This window comes from Pseudophryne corroboree, assembly GCF_028390025.1.
Source record: "Pseudophryne corroboree isolate aPseCor3 chromosome 3 unlocalized genomic scaffold, aPseCor3.hap2 SUPER_3_unloc_11, whole genome shotgun sequence".
NCBI lineage: Eukaryota > Metazoa > Chordata > Amphibia > Anura > Myobatrachidae > Pseudophryne > Pseudophryne corroboree.
The window spans coordinates 225,837-246,568 of record NW_026967499.1 but is presented as its reverse complement, the minus strand read 5'-3'; the positions used below and the strand labels follow the sequence as shown (position 1 = coordinate 246,568).

At 50.7% G+C, this 20,732-nt stretch overlaps 1 protein-coding gene across 1 annotated transcript; it reads left to right on the top strand.

Annotated features, from left to right (window-relative positions):
• The first annotated feature begins 2,887 nt into the window (after positions 1-2,887).
• On the top strand, positions 2,888-17,758 carry LOC134983264 (acidic leucine-rich nuclear phosphoprotein 32 family member B-like). The gene is made up of 5 exons (XM_063948988.1): positions 2,888-3,056; positions 6,141-6,219; positions 6,338-6,439; positions 16,102-16,449; positions 17,667-17,758. Exons 2-5 carry the CDS (start codon positions 6,186-6,188, stop codon positions 17,756-17,758), a joined length of 576 nt encoding a protein of 191 aa, XP_063805058.1. The 5' UTR covers positions 2,888-3,056; positions 6,141-6,185.
• Positions 17,759-20,732: the final 2,974 nt, after the last annotated feature.

Sequence of the window (20,732 nt, the reverse complement as noted above, 5' to 3'; positions counted from 1 at the left end):
ACATTCTCCTAATACTCCCTCTCCTGCCCCCATCCTCTCCTAATACCCCCTCTCCTCTCCTAGTACCCCTCTCCAGTCCCTAACCGCTCCTAATACCCAATCTCCTGCCCCTACATTCTCCTAATACCCCCTCTCCTGTCCCCAACCTCTCCTAATACCCCCTCTCCTGCCCCCAACTTCTCCTGCCCCAATCTCTCCCAATCCCCCCTCTCCTGCCCCAAGCCTCTCCTAATACCTCCTCTCCTGCCCCATCCTCTCCTAATACCCCCTCTCCTGCCCCAACTTCACCTAATACCCCCTCTCCTGCCCCAACTTCACCTAATACCCCCTCTACTGCCCCAACCTCTCCTAATACCCCGTCTCCTGCACCCAACCTCTCCTAATACACCATCTCATGCCCCTATCCTCTCCTAATACCCCCTCTCCTGCCCCCATCCTCTCCTGCCCCTATCCTCTCCTAATACCCCATCTCCTGTCCCTCTCCTCTCCTAATACCCCCTCTCCTGCCCCTATCCTCTCTTAATACCCCCTCTACTGTCCCCAACCTCTCCTAATACCCAATCTCCTGCCCCTACATTCTCCTAATACCCCCTCTCCTGCCCCCAACCTCACCTAATACCCCCTCACCTGCCTCCAACCTCTCCTAATACCCCCTCTCCTGCCACCAACTTCTCTTAATACCCCCTCTCCTTCCCCCAACTTCTCATAATACCCCCTCTTCTGCCCCCATCCTCTCCTAATACCCCCTCTCCTGCCCCCAACCTCTCCTAATATCCCCTCTCCTGCCCCCAACCTCTCCTAATATCCCCTCTCCTGCCCCCAAGCTCTCCTAATACCCAATCTCCTGCTCCCAAACTCTCCTAATACCCAATCTCCTGCCCCTACATTCTCCTAATACCCCCTCTTCTGCTCCCAACCTTTCCTAATACCCCCTCTCCTGCCCCTACATTCTCATAATACCTCCTCTCCTGCCCCAACCTCTCCTAATATCCCCCTCCTGCCCCTGACACTCTCCTAATACCCCCTCTCCTGCTCCTATCCTCTCATGATGCCCCCTTATATGCTGCCCCTTAGAATTCTCCTAATGTCACCTCACCTGCTGCCCCTGACATTCTCCTAACGCCCCCTCACCTGCTGCCCCTGACATTCTCCTAATGCCCCCTCACCTGCTGCCCCTGACATTCTCCTAACGCCCCCTTCTCCTGCTGCCCCTGACATTCTCCTAATGCCCCCTCACCTGCTGCCTCTGACATTCTCCTAATGCCCCCTCACCTGCTGCCCTTGACATTCTCCTGATGCTCTCTCATTTGCCACCCCCTGTCTGTCACCTGGTGCCCCTGGCATTCTCCTAATGTCCCCTCACCTGGTGCCCCTGGCATTCTCCAAATGCCCCCTCACCTGGTGCCCCTGGCATTCTCCAAATGCCCCCTCACCTGGTGCCCCTGGCATTCTCCAAATGCCCCCTCACCTGGTGCCCCTGGCATTCTCCTAATGCCCCCTCACCTGCTGCCCTCGGCATTCTCCTTATGCCCCCTCACCTGCTGTCCGTCTGTCATCTGCTGCCCCTGACATTCTCCTAATGCCATCTCGCCTGCTTGCCCTGTCTATCACCTGGTGCCCCAGACATTCTCCTAATACCCCCCCCCATGCGTCCTCTGACATTCTCCTAATGTCCCCTCACCTGCTGCCCCATATCTGTCCCTGCTGCCTTTCTGACCTGCCGCTCCCTGTCATTCTCCTGTTGCCCCTTCACCTATCTCCTGCCACACCCCAGTCTTCTGCCACCAAAGCCATTTCTAGGGCTAGGCGATTTGTGCAATCGCACGGGGCGAATGCGGCTGCGGTCACTTTGAGACAGTATTCCATGTCTGGTTTCCGCATGGAATAATGTTGAAAGTGTCCCACCCAAAATGGCCACCGCCTCAGAGGAGACACTTCTGACGGTAGCTAGAGGAGATGGCAACTATTTTTGGAGGGACATTTAAAAGACTGGCAGACGCGAACAGCATCCCCACCTGTCTCTACTGCCGCTCTCATCCTCTAGATAATGGCTGCCGCTTCCCTTCCCCACCTGTCTCTCCTGCCGTCACCCTCCTCCATTTCCTGCCGCTCTCATCCTCCAGGTGATGGCTGCTGTATCCCATCTCACCCTGCAACCCCCCTTACCTGTGGCCCACTGCCACCACTTTCTGCTGCCCCCTACCTGTCCCTTCCCAGTCTCCAGCCGCTCCCCACCTGTCTACTGTTGACCCCCTCACCTGCTCCTTTCCTCACCTGCTGACCATTGTCTCCTACCCCCCCCCCCCCACACACACATGCAGCCCCCTGCCTGTCATTACCCCGTCTCTACTGCAACCCCTCCTCACCTACCGGATCCCCCCTTCCTACCACCTCACCTGCTGCCACCTGTCTTCTACAACCACCCTTTCCTGCTATCACCAGTCTGTTTCCCACTGACCCTACACCTGCCATCCCGTCTGCCCCTGCTGCCCCCTCACCTTCCGACAGCCTGTCTCCTGCTGCCCTCCTTCTTGAGGTGAGGGGGATCTGGGAGTATCACAGTGACATCACTTATATCTATAGTAATAATACAGGGACATGACTGGGGAGGTAAGGAGATCTAGGAGTGTCACAGTGACATCACTTATATCTATAGTAATAATACAGGGACATGACTGGGGAGGTGAGGAGATCTGGGAGTGTCACAGTGACATCACTTATATCTATAGTAATAATACAGGGACATGGCTGGGGAGGTGAGGGGATCTGGGAGCGTCACAGTGACATCACTTATATCTATAGTAATAATACAGGGACATGACTGGGGAGGTAAGGAGATCTAGGAGTGTATGCAATGATATTTGGTGTCTCCCGCATTTCACAGGAATACACAGTAGTGAAGAAGACGACCCAGCTATCCCCACGTGTCAGGAGGACATAGGAGGACCCAGAGCCCCATCCCGGTGCCTCCACCTCGCTCACTGATACATGAGGGAGACAATGACCAGAAGATCCTGGAACTCACCAACAAGATCATTCAGCTGCTGACTGGAGAGGTGACTGCTGGGAATGGGACATTATACAGTAACACCAGGGGACGTGTCTGGGTGATGACTGGAGAGGTGACTTCTGGGAATGGGACATTATACAGTAACACCAGGGGATGTGTCTGGGTGATGACTGGAGAGGTGACTGCTGGGAATGGGACATTATACAGTAACACCAGGGAATGTGTCTGGGTGATGACTGGAGAGGTGACTGCTGGGAATGGGACATTATACAGTAACACCAGGGGACGTGTCTGGGTGATGACTGGAGAGGTGACTTCTGGGAATGGGACATTATACAGTAACACCAGGGGACGTGTCTGGGTGATGACTGGAGAGGTGACTGCTGGGAATGGGACATTATACAGTACACCAGTAGACGTGTCTGGGTGATGACTGGAGAGGTGATTGCTGGGAATGGGACATTATACAGTAACACCAGGGGATGTGTCTGGGTGATGACTGGAGAGGTGACTGCTGGGAATGGGGCATTATACAGGGGATGTGTCTGGGTGATGACTGGAGAGGTGACTGCTGGGAATAGGGCATTATACAGTAACACCAGGGGATGTGTCTGGGTGATGACTGGAGAGGTGACTGCTGGGAATGGGACATTATACAGTAACACCGGGGGATGTGTCTGGGTGATGACCGGAAAGGTGACTGCTGGGAATGGGACATTATACAGTAACACCAGGGGGTGTGTCTGGGTGATGACTGGAGAGGTAACTGCTGGGAATAGGGCATTATACAGTAACACCGGGGGATGTGTCTGGGTGATGACTGGAGTGGTGACTGCTGGGAATGGGGCATTATATAGTAACACCAGGGGACGTGTCTGGGTGATGACTGGAGAGGTGACTGCTGGGAATGGGACATTATACAGTAACACCAGGGAACGTGTCTGGGTGATGACTGGAGAGGTGACTGCTGAGAATGGAACATTATACAGTAACACCAGGGGACGTGTCTGGGTGATGACTGGAGTGGTGACTGCTGGGAATGGGGCATTATATAGTAACACCAGGGGACGTGTCTGGGTGATGACTGGAGAGGTGACTGCTGGGAATGGGGCATTATATAGTAACACCAGGGGATGTGTCTGGGTGATGACTAGAGAGGTGACTGCTGGGAATGGGACATTATACAGTAACACCAGGGGATGTGTCTGGGTGATGACTGGAGAGGTGGCTGCTGGGAATGGGACATTATACAGTAACACCGGGGGATGTGTCTGGGTGATGACTGGAGAGGTGACTGCTGGGAATGGGACATTATACAGTAACACCAGGGGATGTGTCTGGGAGATGACTGGAGAGGTGACTGCTGGGAATGGGACATTATACAGTAACACCAGGGAACGTGTCTGGGTGATGACTGGAGAGGTGACTGCTGGGAATGGGGCATTGTACAGTAACACCAGGGGATGTGTCTGGGTGATGACTGGAGAGGTGACTGCTGGGAATGGGACATTATACAGTAACACCGGGGGATGTGTCTGGGTGATGACTGGAGAGGTGACTGCTGGGAATGGGACATTATACAGTAACACCAGGGAATGTGTCTGGGTGATGACTGGAGAGGTGACTGCTGGGAATGGGACATTATACAGTAGCACCAGGGGATGTGTCTGGGTGATGACTGGAGAGGTGACTGCTGGGAATGGGGCATTATACAGTAACACCAGGGGACGTGTCTGGGTGATGACTGGAGAGGTGACTGCTGGGAATGGGACATTATACAGTAACACCAGGGTATGTGTCTGGGTGATGACTGGAGAGGTGACTGCTGGGAATGGGGCATTATACAGTAACACCAGGGGATGTGTCTGGGTGATGACTGGAGAGGTGACTGCTGGGAATGGGGCATTATATAGTAACACCAGGGGATGTGTCTGGGTGATGACTAGAGAGGAGACTGCTGGGAATGGGGCATTATACAGTAACACCAGGGGATGTGTCTGGGAGATGACTGGAGAGGTGACTGCTGGGAATGGGACATTATACAGTAACACCAGGGAACGTGTCTGGGTGATGACTGGAGAGGTGACTGCTGGGAATGGGGCATTGTACAGTAACACCAGGGGAAGTGTCTGGGTGATGACTGGAGAGGTGACTGCTGGGAATGGGACATTATACAGTAACACCGGGGGATGTGTCTGGGTGATGACTGGAGAGGTGACTGCTGGGAATGGGACATTATACAGTAACACCAGGGAACGTGTCTAGGTGATGACTGGAGAGGTGACTGCTGGGAATGGGGCATTGTACAGTAACACCAGGGGATGTGTCTGGGTGATGACTGGAGAGGTGACTGCTGGGAATGGGACATTATACAGTAACACCGGGGGATGTGTCTGGGTGATGACTGGAGAGGTGACTGCTGGGAATGGGACATTATACAGTAACACCAGGGTATGTGTCTGGGTGATGACTGGAGAGGTGACTGCTGGGAATGGGACATTATACAGTAACACCAGGGGATGTGTCTGGGTGATGACTGGAGAGGTGACTGCTGGGAATGGGGCATTATACAGTAACACCAGGGAACGTGTCTGGGTGATGGCTGGGGAGGTGACTGCTGGGAATGGGACATTATACAGTAGCACCAGGGGATGTGTCTGGGTGATGACTGGAGAGGTGACTGCTGGGAATGGGGCATTATACAGTAACACCAGGGGACGTGTCTGGGTGATGACTGGAGAGGTGACTGATGTGAATGGGACATTATACAGTAACACCAGGTGACGTGTCTGGGTGATGACTGGAGAGGTGACTGCTGGGAATGGGGCATTATACAGTAACACCAGGGGATGTGTCTGGGTGATGACTGGAGAGGTGACTGCTGGGAATGGGGCATTATACAGTAACACCAGGGGATGTGTCTGGGTGATGACTGGAGAGGTGACTGCTGGGAATGGGACATTATACAGTAACACCAGAGGACGTGTCTGGGTGATGACTGGAGAGGTGACTGCTGGGAACAGGACATTATACAGTAACACCAGGGGATGTGTCTGGGTGATGACTGTATCACTGTGTGTGTCAGGTTCCTATAAGGTGTCAGGATGTCACTGTCTATGTCTCCATGCAGGAGGTGGAGTATATAGAGGAACACAGGGGTCTGTACAAGGACTTGATGATGGAGAATAACCGGCCCCTCACATCACTGGGTAAGAGGAGACTGTCATGTATTGTACAGGGGAGAGCAGGTATGGGGGCCCCTATATACACACATCATCTGATAATCACATATATACACTGTACTCAGTCACTGTGTGTCTCCTACAGATGGGCCCAGTAACAGAGATACCCCAGAGAGATGTCCCCGTCCTCTGTATTCCCAGGATTGTACAGAGGAGAATCACAGGATCCCACAGGAGGATCAGGTAGGTGGGATTTAGGGTCTCCCCAATATACCAAAGTGACTGTCACTATATGATCTGTAGAGGAGCTGTGTGTATTATACACTGATATTATACTGTTTCACCTCAGTTTAATCTAACACTATGCAAATGTCATTATAGTCTGTGTTTTTTTGTTTTGTTTTTCTCGTGTCCTAGAGGATGCTTGGGTCCATATTAGTACCATGGGATATAGACGGTCCACCAGGAGCCATTGGCACTTTAAGAGTTTGAGAGTGTGGGCTGGCTCCTCCCTCTATGCCCCACCTACCAGACTCAGTTTAGAAAATGTGCCCGGAGGAGCCGGTCACAGCTAGGAAAGGGAGCTCTCCTGAGTTCTCTTAGGAAAAGTGTATTTTCTTTATTTCAGCGTTTATTTTTTTACAGGGAGGCTGCTGGTGACGGCCTCCTTGCAGGCGAGGGACTGAGAGGGGAGGAGTAGTGTCCGCCCTGCATGGTTCTGCCCCTGCTGACTGGACGTTGAGCTCCAGCGGGGTCTGATCACGTCCCGCTGCAGGGGAGCGCTCGCCCTGGCAGCCAGCTGCCACACCCTCAGGGAACTGAAGATGACGAGTGAGTCACTGTCCCCCCTTGCAAGCGGGGGGTCAGTGTGAAGAGGGCGGCTAGAGGGTAACTGCGCTCCTGGAAGGCTCAGCGGTACTGCGGTGAAGCCCTGGGCCAGCTTCGGACCCTAATCTGACCACAAGCAGCCTGTCGGGGGTCTGTGGATCCAGGCCAGCATAAATCCCTCCGGCCAGTATAATCTTCATTGAGCGGGAAGACAGCGCCATTGAGGGGGCGGAGCTTCTCCTCAGAGCGGACCCAGCAGCGTTCAGCGCCATTTTCCTGCCAGTGGATGCCAGGTCTCTCCTGAATGACTCCAGCTATCTGTACGGTACCAGGGGGTTGTAGAAGGGAGGGGAGGCTGTATTATAGGCTGTCTCTCCTATTAAGGGACACAGTCAGCGCTGGTTTGGGGTCTCCTTATACCTGTAATAGCGCTGTGTGTGGGTGGGCTCCAATCTCTGTGTCTCTCTGTCATTCTTGGGGGGAAACTCTGTCTTCCAGTACCCTGTGTGTATGTGGGGTGTTTGAGAGTGTGTGACAACATGTCCAGGGACACTGTTTCATATGCTGCAGAGGATTTGTCTTCCCAGGAAGATCCCATGCCATGTAATCAGGATTGCACTGTTTTAGCACAGATCCCAGCTAGAGAGCCAGAATGGTTAGCCTCTCTGAGGAGGACTATTTCCCAGATTTCTGATAGGGTTGCTAGGACTGAGCATGCCATTCAGGTCCTCCAGTCGTCTATGGTGGTGTGGTCTGATCCTGCCTCCTCGGGGTCCCCTGCGGTTCATTCTCACAAACGTGCGCTGGCAATTATGCAGGATGACACGGACACCGACTCTGACGCTGCAGACAGTGACGGGGATGTATTGAGGGGGACGGCATCACTTGATAAGGGGGTGCAGGTGATGATTGAGGCTGTTAGGGATGTTGTACACATTTCAGACACAGTTCCGGAACAGGTGGAGGAGGCCTCCTTCACAGATAATAAGAAGCCCCCCCTCACCTTCCCGGCATCCAATGAATTGAATGCTATCTTTGAAAAGGCATGGAAAACTCCGGAAAAGAAATTCCAGATTCCCAAGAGGGTCTTGGTGGCTTTTCCCTTCCCAGAGGAAGATAGAAAGAGATGGGAGTCCCCACCGATGGTCGACGCCTCTGTCTCCAGGCTGTCCAAACAGGTGGTATTACCGGTCCCGGGATCTACCGCGTTAAAGGACCCGTCAGATCGCAAAGGTGGATGCTACACGGAAATCCATTTACACGGCTTCAGGGGCCATATTGCGGCCTACTATGGCCTGTGCTTGGATTGCTAAAGCTATTGCCAGGTGGTCAATCACTCTACAGGAGTCATCTACGCTGGACAAAGGTGACGTTGATTTATTTATATGTAATATTCAGGATTCTGCAGGGTTCCTGGTGGATTCCATGAAAGACCTGGGTTCCATGGCTGCGTGGATCTCCTCCATGTCCATCTCGGCTCGCAGGGGTCTCTGGCTGCGCAACTGGTCTGCGGACGCGGAATCCAGGAAGTGTGTGGAGAGCCTACCATACAAAGGTCAGGCTCTCTTTGGGGAGGCGCTGGATGCGTGGATTACCACGGCTACCGCGGGTAAGTCTCCTATTCTCCCCTCAGTTGCACCGGCTACGAAGAAACCTTTCTCGTATGTCCTAGAGCAGGCATTCCCAACCACGGTCCTCAAGGCACACCAACAGTGCAGGTTTTAGTGATATCCAGGCTACAGCACAGATGGTTAAATCAAAATAACTGAGCTACTAATTAAGTCACTTGTGCTGAATCCTGGATATCACTAAAACCTGCACTGTTGGTGTGCCTCGAGGACCGTGGTTGGGAATGCCTGTCCTAGAGGATGCTGGGGTCAGCAAAAGAACCATGGGGTGTAGACGGGATCCGCAGGAGACATGGGCACTTTAAGACTTTTAAGGGGCGTGACCTGGCTCCTCCCTCTGTATCCCTCTCGAGACTCAGTTTAGAATTGTGCCCAGTGAGACTGGATGCACTTCAGGGGAGCTCTACTGAGTTTCTCTGAAAAGACTTATGTTAGGTTTTTATGTTCAGGGAGGACTGCTGGCAACAGGCTCCCTGCTTCGTGGGACCTAGGGGAGAGAAGCAGAATCTCTTCCGTATAAGGGTGGTGTGTTTGGTGACGGCCTCACTGATTTAGACTCTACGGCTACCGCGGGTAAGTCGTCCTTTTTACCTACTGTTCCTGCGCAACAAAAAAAAACACACCACTATTAAATGCAGTCCTTTCGGCCCAATAAATACAGGAGAGGCCGAGGTTCCTCCTTCCTTGCTACTAGAGGTAGGGAAAGAGGTAAACGAGCACCCGCCTCATCGAGTTCCCAGGAGCAGAAGTCCTCCTTGGCTTCTGCCAAATCCACCGCATGATGCTGGGACTCCCATAAGGGAGCCCGCACCGGTGGGGGCACGTCTAAAGCTCTTCAGTCAGTTCTGGTTTCGCTCAGGCCTGGACCCGTGGGTTTTACAAATAGTGTCCCAAGGGTTCAAACTAGAGTTTCAAGACTTCCCCCTCGCCGTTTTTTTTTTTTCAAATCGGCCTTACCAGCTTCTCTTCTAGACAGGGAGGTGGTCTGCGGCGCGATACAAAAGTTGTATCAAAAGCAGGTTGTGATCCCGGTTCCCCTGTCACAACAGGGAGAAGGCTTTTATTCAAGCCTATTCGTGGTCCTGAAGCCGGACGGTTCGGTCAGACCGATCCTAAACCTAAAATCTCTCAATTTCTACCTGAAGAAATTCAAGATGGAGTCTCTCCGAGTGGTGATCTCCAGTCTGGAGGAAGGGGATTTTATGGTGTCGTTGGACATAAAGGATGCCTACTTGCATGTTCCCATTTATCCTCCACATCAGGCTTACCTGAGGTTTGCAATTCAGGATTGTCATTACCAATTCCAGCCGTTGCCGTTTGGTCTGTCCACGGCTCCGAGGATTTTCACCAAGGTGATGGCGGAAATTATGTTTCTCCTCCGCAAGCAAGGAGTCACAATTATCCCGTACTTGGACGATCTCCTGATAAAAGCGAGATCAAGGGATCAGTTGGTACAGAATATTGCACTATCCCTGACAGTGCTTCAACAACATGGTTGAAGCACAGTTAATTTCCGACAACTAGGTTGGCGTTTTTGGGAATGATACTGGACACAGACCTGCAGAGTTTTTCTTCTAGTGGAAAAGGCTCTGGAGATTCAGGGTCTGGTCAAACTCATACTGAAACCAGCAACAGTCTCCATCCATCAATGCATTTGGTTGCTGGGGAAGATGGTTGCGGCCTACGAGGCCATTCGATTTGACAGGTTCCATGCCAGAGTTTTTCAGTGGGACCTGTTGGACAAGTGGTCCGGATCCCACTTCCACATGCACCGGAGGATAATCCTGTCTTCCAAGACCAGAATCTCACTCCTGTGGTGGCTGCACAGCTCTCACCTCCTAGAGGGGCGCAGGTTCGGGATCCAGGACTGGATCCTAGTGACCACGGATGCAAGTCTCCGAGGTTGGGGGGCAGTCACATAAGGGGAAAACTTCCAAGGAAAATGGTCAAGTCAGGAAACTTGACTCCACATCAACGTTCTGGAATTAAGAGCCATTTACAACGGCCTTCTACAAGCGGAACGTCTTCTTCGCACTCTGCCCGTACTGATCAAATCGGACAATGTCACAGCAGTAGCATACATAAACCGCCAGGGCAGAACAAAAAGCAGAGCAGCGATGGCAGAAGCCACAAAGATTCTCCGCTGGGCAGAAAAGCATACAAGCGCTCTATCAGCGATATTCATTCCAGGAGTGGAGAGCTGGGAAGCAGACTTCCTCAGCAGACACTATCTCCATCCAGGAGAGTGGGGCCTCCATCAAAAGGTCTTCACAGAAGTGACAAGTCTTTGGGGGGTTCCCCATATAGACATGATGGCGTCTCGTCTCAACTAGAAGCTTCAGAGGTATTGGTCCAGGGACCCTCAAGCAACAGCAGTGGATGCACTGGTGACACCGTGGGTGTTTCAGTCGGTGTATGTATTCCCTCCACTTCCTCTCATTCCAAAAGTTCTAAAGAACAAAAGTTCGAGCAGTCCTCGTGGTCCCAGACTGGCCAAGGAGGATTTGGTACCCGGATCTTCGGGCATTACTCGTAGAAGATCCCTGGCCTCTTCCTCTCCGTGAGGACCTGTTGCAGCAAGGGCCGTGCGTGTATCATGACTTACAGCGGCTACGTTTGACGGCATGGCGGTTGAACGCCTGATCCTAGCTCGCAAGGGTATTCCCAGCGAGGTTATTCCCACTCTTATTCAGGCCAGAAAAGGAGTTACGTTGAAACATTACCACCGTATTTGGAGAAAATATGTTTCTTGGTGTGAATCCAAGAAGGCTCCTACGGAGGAATTTCAGCAGGGGCGTTTTTTCCATTTTCTGCAAGCAGGTGTGGATGCGGGCCTAAAATTGGGCTCGATTAAGGTTCAGATTTCAGCCTTATCGGTTTTCTTTCAAAAACAATTGGCCTCCCTTCCGGAAGTTCAGACTTTCGTGAAGGGTGAGTTACACATCCAACCTCCATTTGTGGCACCATGGGACCTTAATGTGTTGTTGCATTTCCTTCAATCACGTTGGTTTGAACCCTTAGGGAAGGTGGAATTGAAATTCCTCACTTGGAAAGTGGTCATCCTGTTGGCCTTGGCATCCACAAGGCGGGTGTCTGAGTTAGCGGCCTTGTCTCAAAAGAGCCCTTATTTGATCTTTCATGAAGATAGAGCAGAGTTGAAAACTCGTCAACATTTTCTGCCGAAAGTGGTTTCATCTTTCCACATGAACCAACCGATTGTGGTGCCAGTGGCTACTGACTCTTTGGTTGAATCAAAGTCTCTGGATGTGGTCAGAGCTTTGAAAATTTATGTCACCAGAACTGCTCCGATTAGGAAAACAGAGGCTCTGTTTGTCCTGTATGCTCCCAACAAGATTGGGTGTCCTACTTCCAAGCAGGCTATTGCACGCTGGATCTATAATACGATTCAGCAGGCTCATTCCACGGCAGGATTGCTGTTACCAAAATCGGTGAAGGCCCACTCTACTAGGAAGGTGGGTTCGTCCTGGGCGGCTGCTCAGGGAGTCTCGGCATTGCAACTTTGCCGAGCTGCTACTTGGTCGCCTGTCCCAGTGCGTACTGTATCTGCGGTATTCGTTGTGGTTACACACTAGTTGTGTTTCACTTCTGTTCAGCATGTTGCTGAATTTTGTTCATGTCCGTTGACCTGTTCAGTTGAATGTCATGTTGTACGGCATGCTTAAGGCGTGAGCTGGTATGATGCTCACTATGGTTTAATAATTCTTTTCCTGGAAATCTCCGTCTCTTTGGGCACAGTTCCTATACTGAGTCTGGAGGAGGGATATAGAGGGAGGAGCCAGGTCACGCCCCTTAAAAGTCTTAAAGTGCCCATGTCTCCTGCAGATTCCGTCTATACCCCATGGTTCTTTTGACGACCTCAGCATCGTCTACGGACTAAGAGAAAAGGATTTACCGGTAGGTATCAAAATCCTATTTTTTCATCTACCACGTCACAGTCCTTTTGGCCTGCGAGGCCTAGAAGAATAAGCCTCCGAACACCTTCTTCAGAGGTGGTCGTGCCAAAGGAAATAAAACCTGCTCCCGCAGGTTCCCAGACCCAGAAGCCCGCTTCTGATATCCCTAGGTCCCCCGCATTACGGTGGACAGCTAGGCCTGGAGGAAGGTCAGGTGGGGGCTAGACTCTGGCAGTTCAGCCACGTCTGGGTATCATCTGGCCTGGACCCCAGGGTCCTGGATATAGTGTCCAGGGGGTACAGACTGGAGTTTCAAGATCCCCCGCCTCACCTTTTCTTCAGGTTGGGTTTGCCAGCCCTGCTGGCAGGCAGGACAATTCTTTTGGAGGCCATCAGAAAATTGGTGGTGTCAGAGGTCCTTGTTCCTGTCCCACTTCAGCAGTGGAACAAGGGTTATTATTTGAACCTTTTTGTGGTACCGAAACCGGATGGTTCGGTACAGCCTATTCTAAACTTAAAATCTTTGAACCCTTATCTCAGGGAGTTCAAATTCAAGATGGCATCTGAGAGCTGTCATCTCAGGATTGTCGGAGGGGGAGTTCCTGGTGTCCCTGGACATCAAGGATGCTTACCTCCACATTCCCATTTGTACGCCGCATCAAGCATATCTCAGGTTTGCGCTGATGGACGATCATTATCAGTTCCAGGCGCTACCGTTTGGCCTCTCCACAGCATTGAGGATCTTCATCAAGGTGATAGCGGAGATGATGGTTCTCCTCCGCAAACAGGGGGTGAACATAATTCCATATCTGGACGATCTCCTGATCAAGGCGTTGTCCAGGGTGAGGTTGTTGCGTTACATCGCGCTCAGGAGGCACGGTTGAATCCTAAACCTTCCAAAGTCTCATCTGGAGCCGACAAAGAGGCTGTCTTTCCTGGGAATGATCCTTGGCACGGAAGTGCAGAGGGTATTTCTGCCGGTGGATTAAGCGTTGGTGATTCAAGCAATGATCTGGGAGGTCCTAAAGCCTACCCGGGTATCTGTTCATCAATGCATACACCTTCTGGGGAAGATGGTTGCTGCCTACGAGGCTCTGCAGTACGGCAGGTTTCATGCTCGACTCTTTCAGCTGGACCTATTGGACCAGTGGTCGGGCTCTCACCTACACATGCACAAGAGGATACGCCTGTCTCCGAAAGCCAGGATTTCACTCCTCTGGTGGCTGCAACTTCCGCACCTTCTGGAAGGGAGAAGGTTCGGAATTCAAGACTGGATCCTTTTAACCACAGATGCAAGTCTAAGAGGTTGGGGAGCAGTCGCTCTGGGGGAAACCTTTCAGGGACGATGGTCGGATCAAGAGTCACTTCTCCCAATAAACATCCTGGAACTCAGGGCCGTTTACAACGCCCTTCTGCAAGCAGCACACCTTTTACGGGATCGGGCTGTTCAGGTGCAGTCGGACAATGTGACCACAGTGGCCTACATAAACCGACAAGGTGGAATGAAGAGCAGCGCTGCCATGTCAGAGGTGTCAAAAATCCTCATCTGGGCAAAAAGGCACGCGGTGGCGATATCGGCAATCTTCATTCCGGGCGTAGACAACTGGGAAGCAGACTTCCTCAGCAGACACGATCTCCATCCAGGGGAGTGGGGCCTCCATCCGAAGGTGTTAGAGGAGGTAACCGGTTGGTGGGGGGTTCCCCACATATACATGATGGCCTCACGCCTCAACAAGAAGCTTCGGAGGTACTGTTCCAGGTCAAGAGACCGACAGGCAGTGGTGGTGGACGCACTGGTAACACCGTGGGTGTTTAAGTCAGTGTATGTTTTCCCTCCACTTCCTCTGATACCAAAGGTTCTTCAGTTTCGTGAGAAGAACAAAGGTTGAGGCTATCCTCATTGCTCTGGACTGGCCAAGGAGGGCTTGGTATGCGGATCTGCTGGATCTTCTGCTGGCCTTTACCTCTTCGGGAGCATCTGCTTCTGCAGGGGCCGTTCGCTTATCAAGACTTACCGCGGCTACGTTTGACTGCATGGCAGTTGAACGCCAGATCTTAGCTCGGAAAGGTATCCCGAGTGAGGTCATTCCTACCCTGATACAGGCCAGGAAGGGGGTAACGTCTAAACATTACCATCGCATTTGGAAGAAATATATTTCTTGGTGTGAGGCCAAGAAGTTTCCGGCGGTGGAGTTTTAAATTGGACGTTTTCTCCTTTTCCTGCAAGCAGGGGTGGATATGGGACTGAGCCTGGGCTCCATCAAGGTCCAGATCTCTGCTTTGTCCATCTTCTTCCAAAAACAATTGGCTGTTCTTCCTGAGGTTCAGACCTTTTTGAAAGGGGTTCTGCACATCCAGCATCCCTTTGTGGCCCCTACGGCTCCATGGGATCTTGATGTGGTGTGGCAGTTCCTGCAATCTGCTTGGTTTAAGCCTCTACAGGAGGCTGACCTCAAGTTTCTCACATGGAAGGCGGTCACCTTGCTGGCCTTGGCTTCTGCACAACTCGTGTCGGAATTGGGGGCTTTATCTTGTAAAAGCCCCTATCTGATCTTCCATGAAGACAGGGCGGAACTTAGGACTCATGCACAGTTCCACCAAAGGTTGTGTCGGCTTTCCACATCAACCAACCTATTGTGGTGCCAGTTGCTACTGACTCAATTACTTCAAAGGCCTTGGATGTAGGGAGGACTTTGAAGATTTACGTGAAGAGGACGGCTCGTCATAGGAAAAGTGACTCTCTGTTTGTCCTCTATGATCCCCAAAAAATTTGATTTCCTGCTGGATCAGGTTCACTGTCCAGTATGCTTATTCCACGGCAGGATTGCCGTGTCCGAGATCTGTACAGGCCTACTCTACTCGTAAAGTGGGCTCTTCCTGGGCGGCTGCCCGGGGTGTCTCGGCGGTACAACTCTGCCAAGCAGCTACTTGGTCTGGGTCGAACACGTTTTGCCAAGTTTTACGAGTCCGATACTTTGGCCTCTGATGACCTCAAGTTTGGTCAAGCAGTGTTGCAAGAGCCTCCGCTCTCCCTCCCGTACTGGGAGCTTTGGTACATCCCCATGCTACTATTATGGACCCCAGCATCCTCTAGGACGTAAGAGAAAATAGGATTTTGGTTACCTACCGGTAAATCCTTTTCTCGTAGTCCGTAGAAGATGCTGGGCATTGGTTTTATGGTTCAGTGTTACCTGGTTCCTAGGTAAATTCTGCATTGTTTATTATTTCAGCTGTTGCTGAAGTTGTTCCGGCATGTTGTCCGGATTATCCTGTTTGTGTGAGCTGGTATAAATCTCACCACTATCTGTGTAATGCCTTCTCTCTAAGTATGTTGTCTCCTCGGGCACAGTTTCTAGAGTGAGTCTGGTAGGAGGGGCATAGAGGGAGGAGCCAGCCCACACTCTTAAACTCGTAAAGTGCCAATGGCTCCTGGTGGACCCGTCTATACCCCTTGGTACTAATATGGACCCCAGCATCCTCTATGGACTACGAGAAAAGGATTTACCGGTAGGTAACCAAAATCCTATTTTTTTAGGTAGAACATCTGTCTAATATTAAAACAGAAGATACAGAGGGAGAAGAAGAGACGTATGTGACTGTTATAAAAGAAGAAGATATAGACGGAGAAGAGGAGACATATGTGACTGATATAAAGGCAGAAGATATAGAGGGAGAAGAGGAGACGTATGTGACTGATATAAAGACAGAAGATATAGAGGGAGAAGAAGAGACAAATGTGACCGATATAAAGGCAGAAGATATAGAGGGAGAAGAAGAGACATATGTGACTGATATGAAGGAAGAAGATACAGAGGGAGAAGAAGACACGTATGTGAGGGGTAATCAGCAGTGTAAGGAGGAGGAGATCCCTACAGATATCAGCACAGGTGAGTAATTAACACTTAATACAGAAGTCACATAATCTCATTGCTCAGTCACTACAGCAATCTCTTATCCTACACCCTCCTCCGCCATGAGCCCTGTTCATAGTTGGGTGTTTCTAACAAGGCTATCCATGACAACTATCACATGTAGAGAGTTATTACACACAGCACTATAATGTTATTAAAAGTAACAAGCAGAAGTTTATTAGTGATTATATATAAATGTGTATATACGTATGTATATAATATAATTAGTATTGTTTTTTGTGGAGTGCCTAATTTACATGCATTTTGTTAGATGATGCAGGTATGAAATATATCCTGCTATACAGTAGACATAACCTCACCAAATACAATTCGTATAAGATTTAGAAATAAAATGAAATTTGAATCTAGAACTTCAAGTAAAACAGATTAAAAGCTTATCACAAGTACATATTTGTATAATCATAAGGCAAGCGTTTTGCACTTGTTGTCACCCTTGCATGGGCGGGCTTGTTCTTATCCACTCCAATTCACTCTAAATCCAAATTGCGTGTCTCCCAACGTGTTTCGTCAATAGTGACTTCTTCAGGGGTGTTTTCTGTTAAAGGCTTTATCCTCAAATATCAATTGTGCAGACTTGAAATAATTGTGTAACCTTCAGACGGTAATTGTGGACTTGTTCATGATGAACACATTCCTAATTACTTGTGAATAATAGTTCCTGCTCTGTGCAGTTCTGAGGTTATGACTTTAGGGAATGTAATGGTCACATCCAATCTAAGGTCTCCCAGTAGCCTTACTACATACATAAATGTGTCATTAGTATTTTAACTAACAATAATAAACAGTGGAGTTTTAGTTCATGTATTGCTCAGTGCATTTAAGCCTGCAGCTCCCGACAAGGGACCCCGCTATACTGCAGGTCCTACTCTATTGCTCAAAATAATTACCATAAAAACAACTATCACATTAGTGTAAAACTTTAGGTTTGCTCTCAGCATCGGAACATTTGCCGAAAGGCTCGGATTGGTTTTCAGATCATCAGCTGACGTGCCACCATATCTCACGTGGCCCTCCAATTCACCAGATCTGGGACTGTGGGACTGTTTGGTTGGGTACGGCATTGTACTGTTGGTGCAGTTCCTGATGCGTTTGGAACGATTGGTGGTTGCTAGATGCCCTAAATGCCTGTGGTCCTGATTTGTCATGATCTACTTTTGCCCACTGTTCCACAGCTGAGATTCTTGGTGTCCATGCTTCTTCCACTGTAGATGGATACTACTCACTGTCTACAAGGGATCACCAACAAACAAATGCCGGTCTCTGACAAAACCAATGGCTCCCTTATGCCAGTCGTATCACGTGCATGACCTATGGTCCCATCTGAAAAAGAAACAATATCTCAACAAATTTGCATTGTATCAATACCTCAGACATTCACAATGATCATCCAGTAGTTTTAGTGTCACCATCTACACACATGTGCACGTCCCATGTCGTTGTACTTATATATATTTTGGTAAAGCGGCACTCCTCAAGAAGACCTGAAGTTGATATTAAAGAATCAATAGCCGGTGCCCTCCAAACCAGGCTGCATCAGTTGGTATAACGTAATGTGGAATCCATACAAGGAGGCACTCAGAATAAATAGACCAGGCAGTTTAGTGTACCAACGTTTCAATGCTCTATTCGCGGCATTTTCGTTAGGGTGCAGAACACAAGAGACATACAACCACTCACCTAATATACCCGGTGGAACCGTCCATGTCGCCATCCGTTGCGCGCTCCAGCACATCAAAGTGACGTCATCTGACGCACGCTACGTCCGGGGACACGGAGAGAACCTCGTCCACGTGACCAATAGTAACCAATGAGGAGAAAAGTATCAAGTAACCTGCCAACAAAACAGTGTAACAACACCGATCAAATTCTATCCTCTTAGATATATATATCTTTCTCTGGCAGGGACCACAGGTTATCCATAGGATAACATTGGGATATGATGACGTGACAGCGGATTTGCAACAAACTGTCAAAGCTTTCAGCCTCCCAGCATGCAACGGGCCTGTCCATATATCCCCGCCTCCTGGTTCAGGCAAATCGGCTTTTTGTTTGGTGCGGCAGGAGCCGGACCATGGTCAGAGGGCTGATATTTAGCAGCCATAAGTTTTGTAATTTTATTTTTATATGAGTGATCTTTCTAAAAAACATCTTATACTCACCTTAGAGTCGCTCCAACAACTCCCCGCCGGGTCGCGACAAAGCTTTCCCATGTGTACAGTGAGGCAGGCACAGGTTCTGGTAAACCTTCATGGGCTACTTTGCACAGACATTATTCAATGTAGCTGAACAGTTTATACCAGCTCCTATACCTGTGATAGGTTTCACTATTAACCCTTACATGCAACATTCATTCTGAGGTTTATACACCTAGGGAATTGTCAGCCTCTCAAAAAAGCAGGCTGAAAGGCTGGTGGTAAGTAAATCACATAGACATGATACAACATCTTCACAGTCACTTATACATGTTTTAGATGAGGATTCGTTGGAGGATGAGGACTCATTGCACTTCAGAAGGTCTCAGCTCAGTGGACATATCTGAGCTAATTAGTGCTATGTAAGCCATTCTATCCTCAGAAGAGGCAGCAGAGCCTGTGTTAAAAAACTAAGGCAACTGTGTTTAAACATCCCAAAACAGCTGATGGAAATTTTGGGTTACGCCCAGTAGGAAATTAGTATTCCAGGAAATGGAATTCCAATTATCCTCGTCCAGCTGGGGACTGTTTAAAAAAAAAAAAAAAAAAGGGAGATGGCTCCCAAAGTAGATTTGCAGGTCTTAGATTGGTGCGAAAATCTACATTACTTTTGTTTTCAACATCAATAAATGATGTCACTGGTTGTGTGGCCTGACTGGAAAGGCAGCAGGAAGCAGGATAAAGTACTCCTGCTTATATAGGTCCTTTCTGCCTTTTACATCTGTCCTACGGGCTCTTTCGGGCCCTTTCTTGCCCCTCTGTGTGTTTTGTAGGTTGCGGAAGCGGGGAGCCATTCATTTGGCTTTTGCAGGTTGCAGCCTACCCCCGGATCCGAAGCCACGGACTGAAGTTATGCAGTGATCCCACCGCGGACCGGACCTCAGCGAGGTAGCGCTGCTACTCACCGAGGGCTGTGTGGCTCTTGTGCCTAGCCGTGCTGTTGAAGCCGTTTGGAGAGGCTGACTGGGGATCAGCGGTGACCGCGGTGGGAGACACGGAGCGGAGCTGCTCTCCCGGCATCTGATGCGGTGCATACTACGGGGATTGGTGGCCTCAGCAGGGACGCGTCAGTTTAGTCAGCTCACCTGCCCGCAGCCTGCCTTCTCCTACTGTCCGGCCGTTGAAGCCCTGAGTCGTGGCAGCGGGGAATACATGGAGCGATTGCCTGTCATCACTCCAGCAGTGTGCCGGCATCTCCCCTCTCCTCCTAACCCATGGTGCTACGGGGGAATCTGGCGGAGCTTTGAATTATAGAGAACATACACGTGGGGTTCCTATGCATCCAGATACGCTACCCTGTGCCACTGCATCCTAGTACCCTCTCCTCTCCTGCCTTATTACTGACCTGGTTCACCCACCATAGCCGGACAGTTTCTTCTGATTTGGGCTTCCCTACCAGAAGTGGCCATCTTGAAAACGGGAAGTATAGCCACATGCCCTCCTGAAACCAGCCGCTTCTCTGGGAGCAGGGCCGGTTCCAGGGCGCAGAGCGCCCCGGGCGAGAAAGGGGCGTGGCCTAATACAGGGGGCGTGGAGAGTCACGCCCCCTGTACATTGAAAGCGCCGCTTTGACTGCTGAGCGGTGCGCGATGACGTCATCGCGCACCGCACAGCAAAAGGTCCTCTCCACGAAGAGAAACTAGACGCTATGCGTCTAGTTCCCTTCGTGGAGAGGACCTTTGCTGTGCGGTGCGCGATGACGTCATCGCGCACCGCTCAGCAGTTACTCTCCACGAAGGGAAACTAGACGCATAGCGTCTAGTTCCCTTCACAGGGGACGGCAGCGGACGGGGGACACAGCGGGCGGCAGTGGCGGATCTTGCCACGGTGCGGCGCCCTCCGGATGGCGCCAGCGCCCTCCGGAAGGCGGCGCCCCGGGCAAAAGTCCTGCTTGCCCGTGGCAAGAACCGCCACTGTCTGGGAGCTACAGACACTGACAGCCCATGATCAGTGCCCTTCAGCCTCAGTGATTTCCGGCAGGGACTTCTGCCGCTGCGGCCCTACCTGGGCAGTAAGTGGTCGCCTGAACTGCTTTAATTATTATTA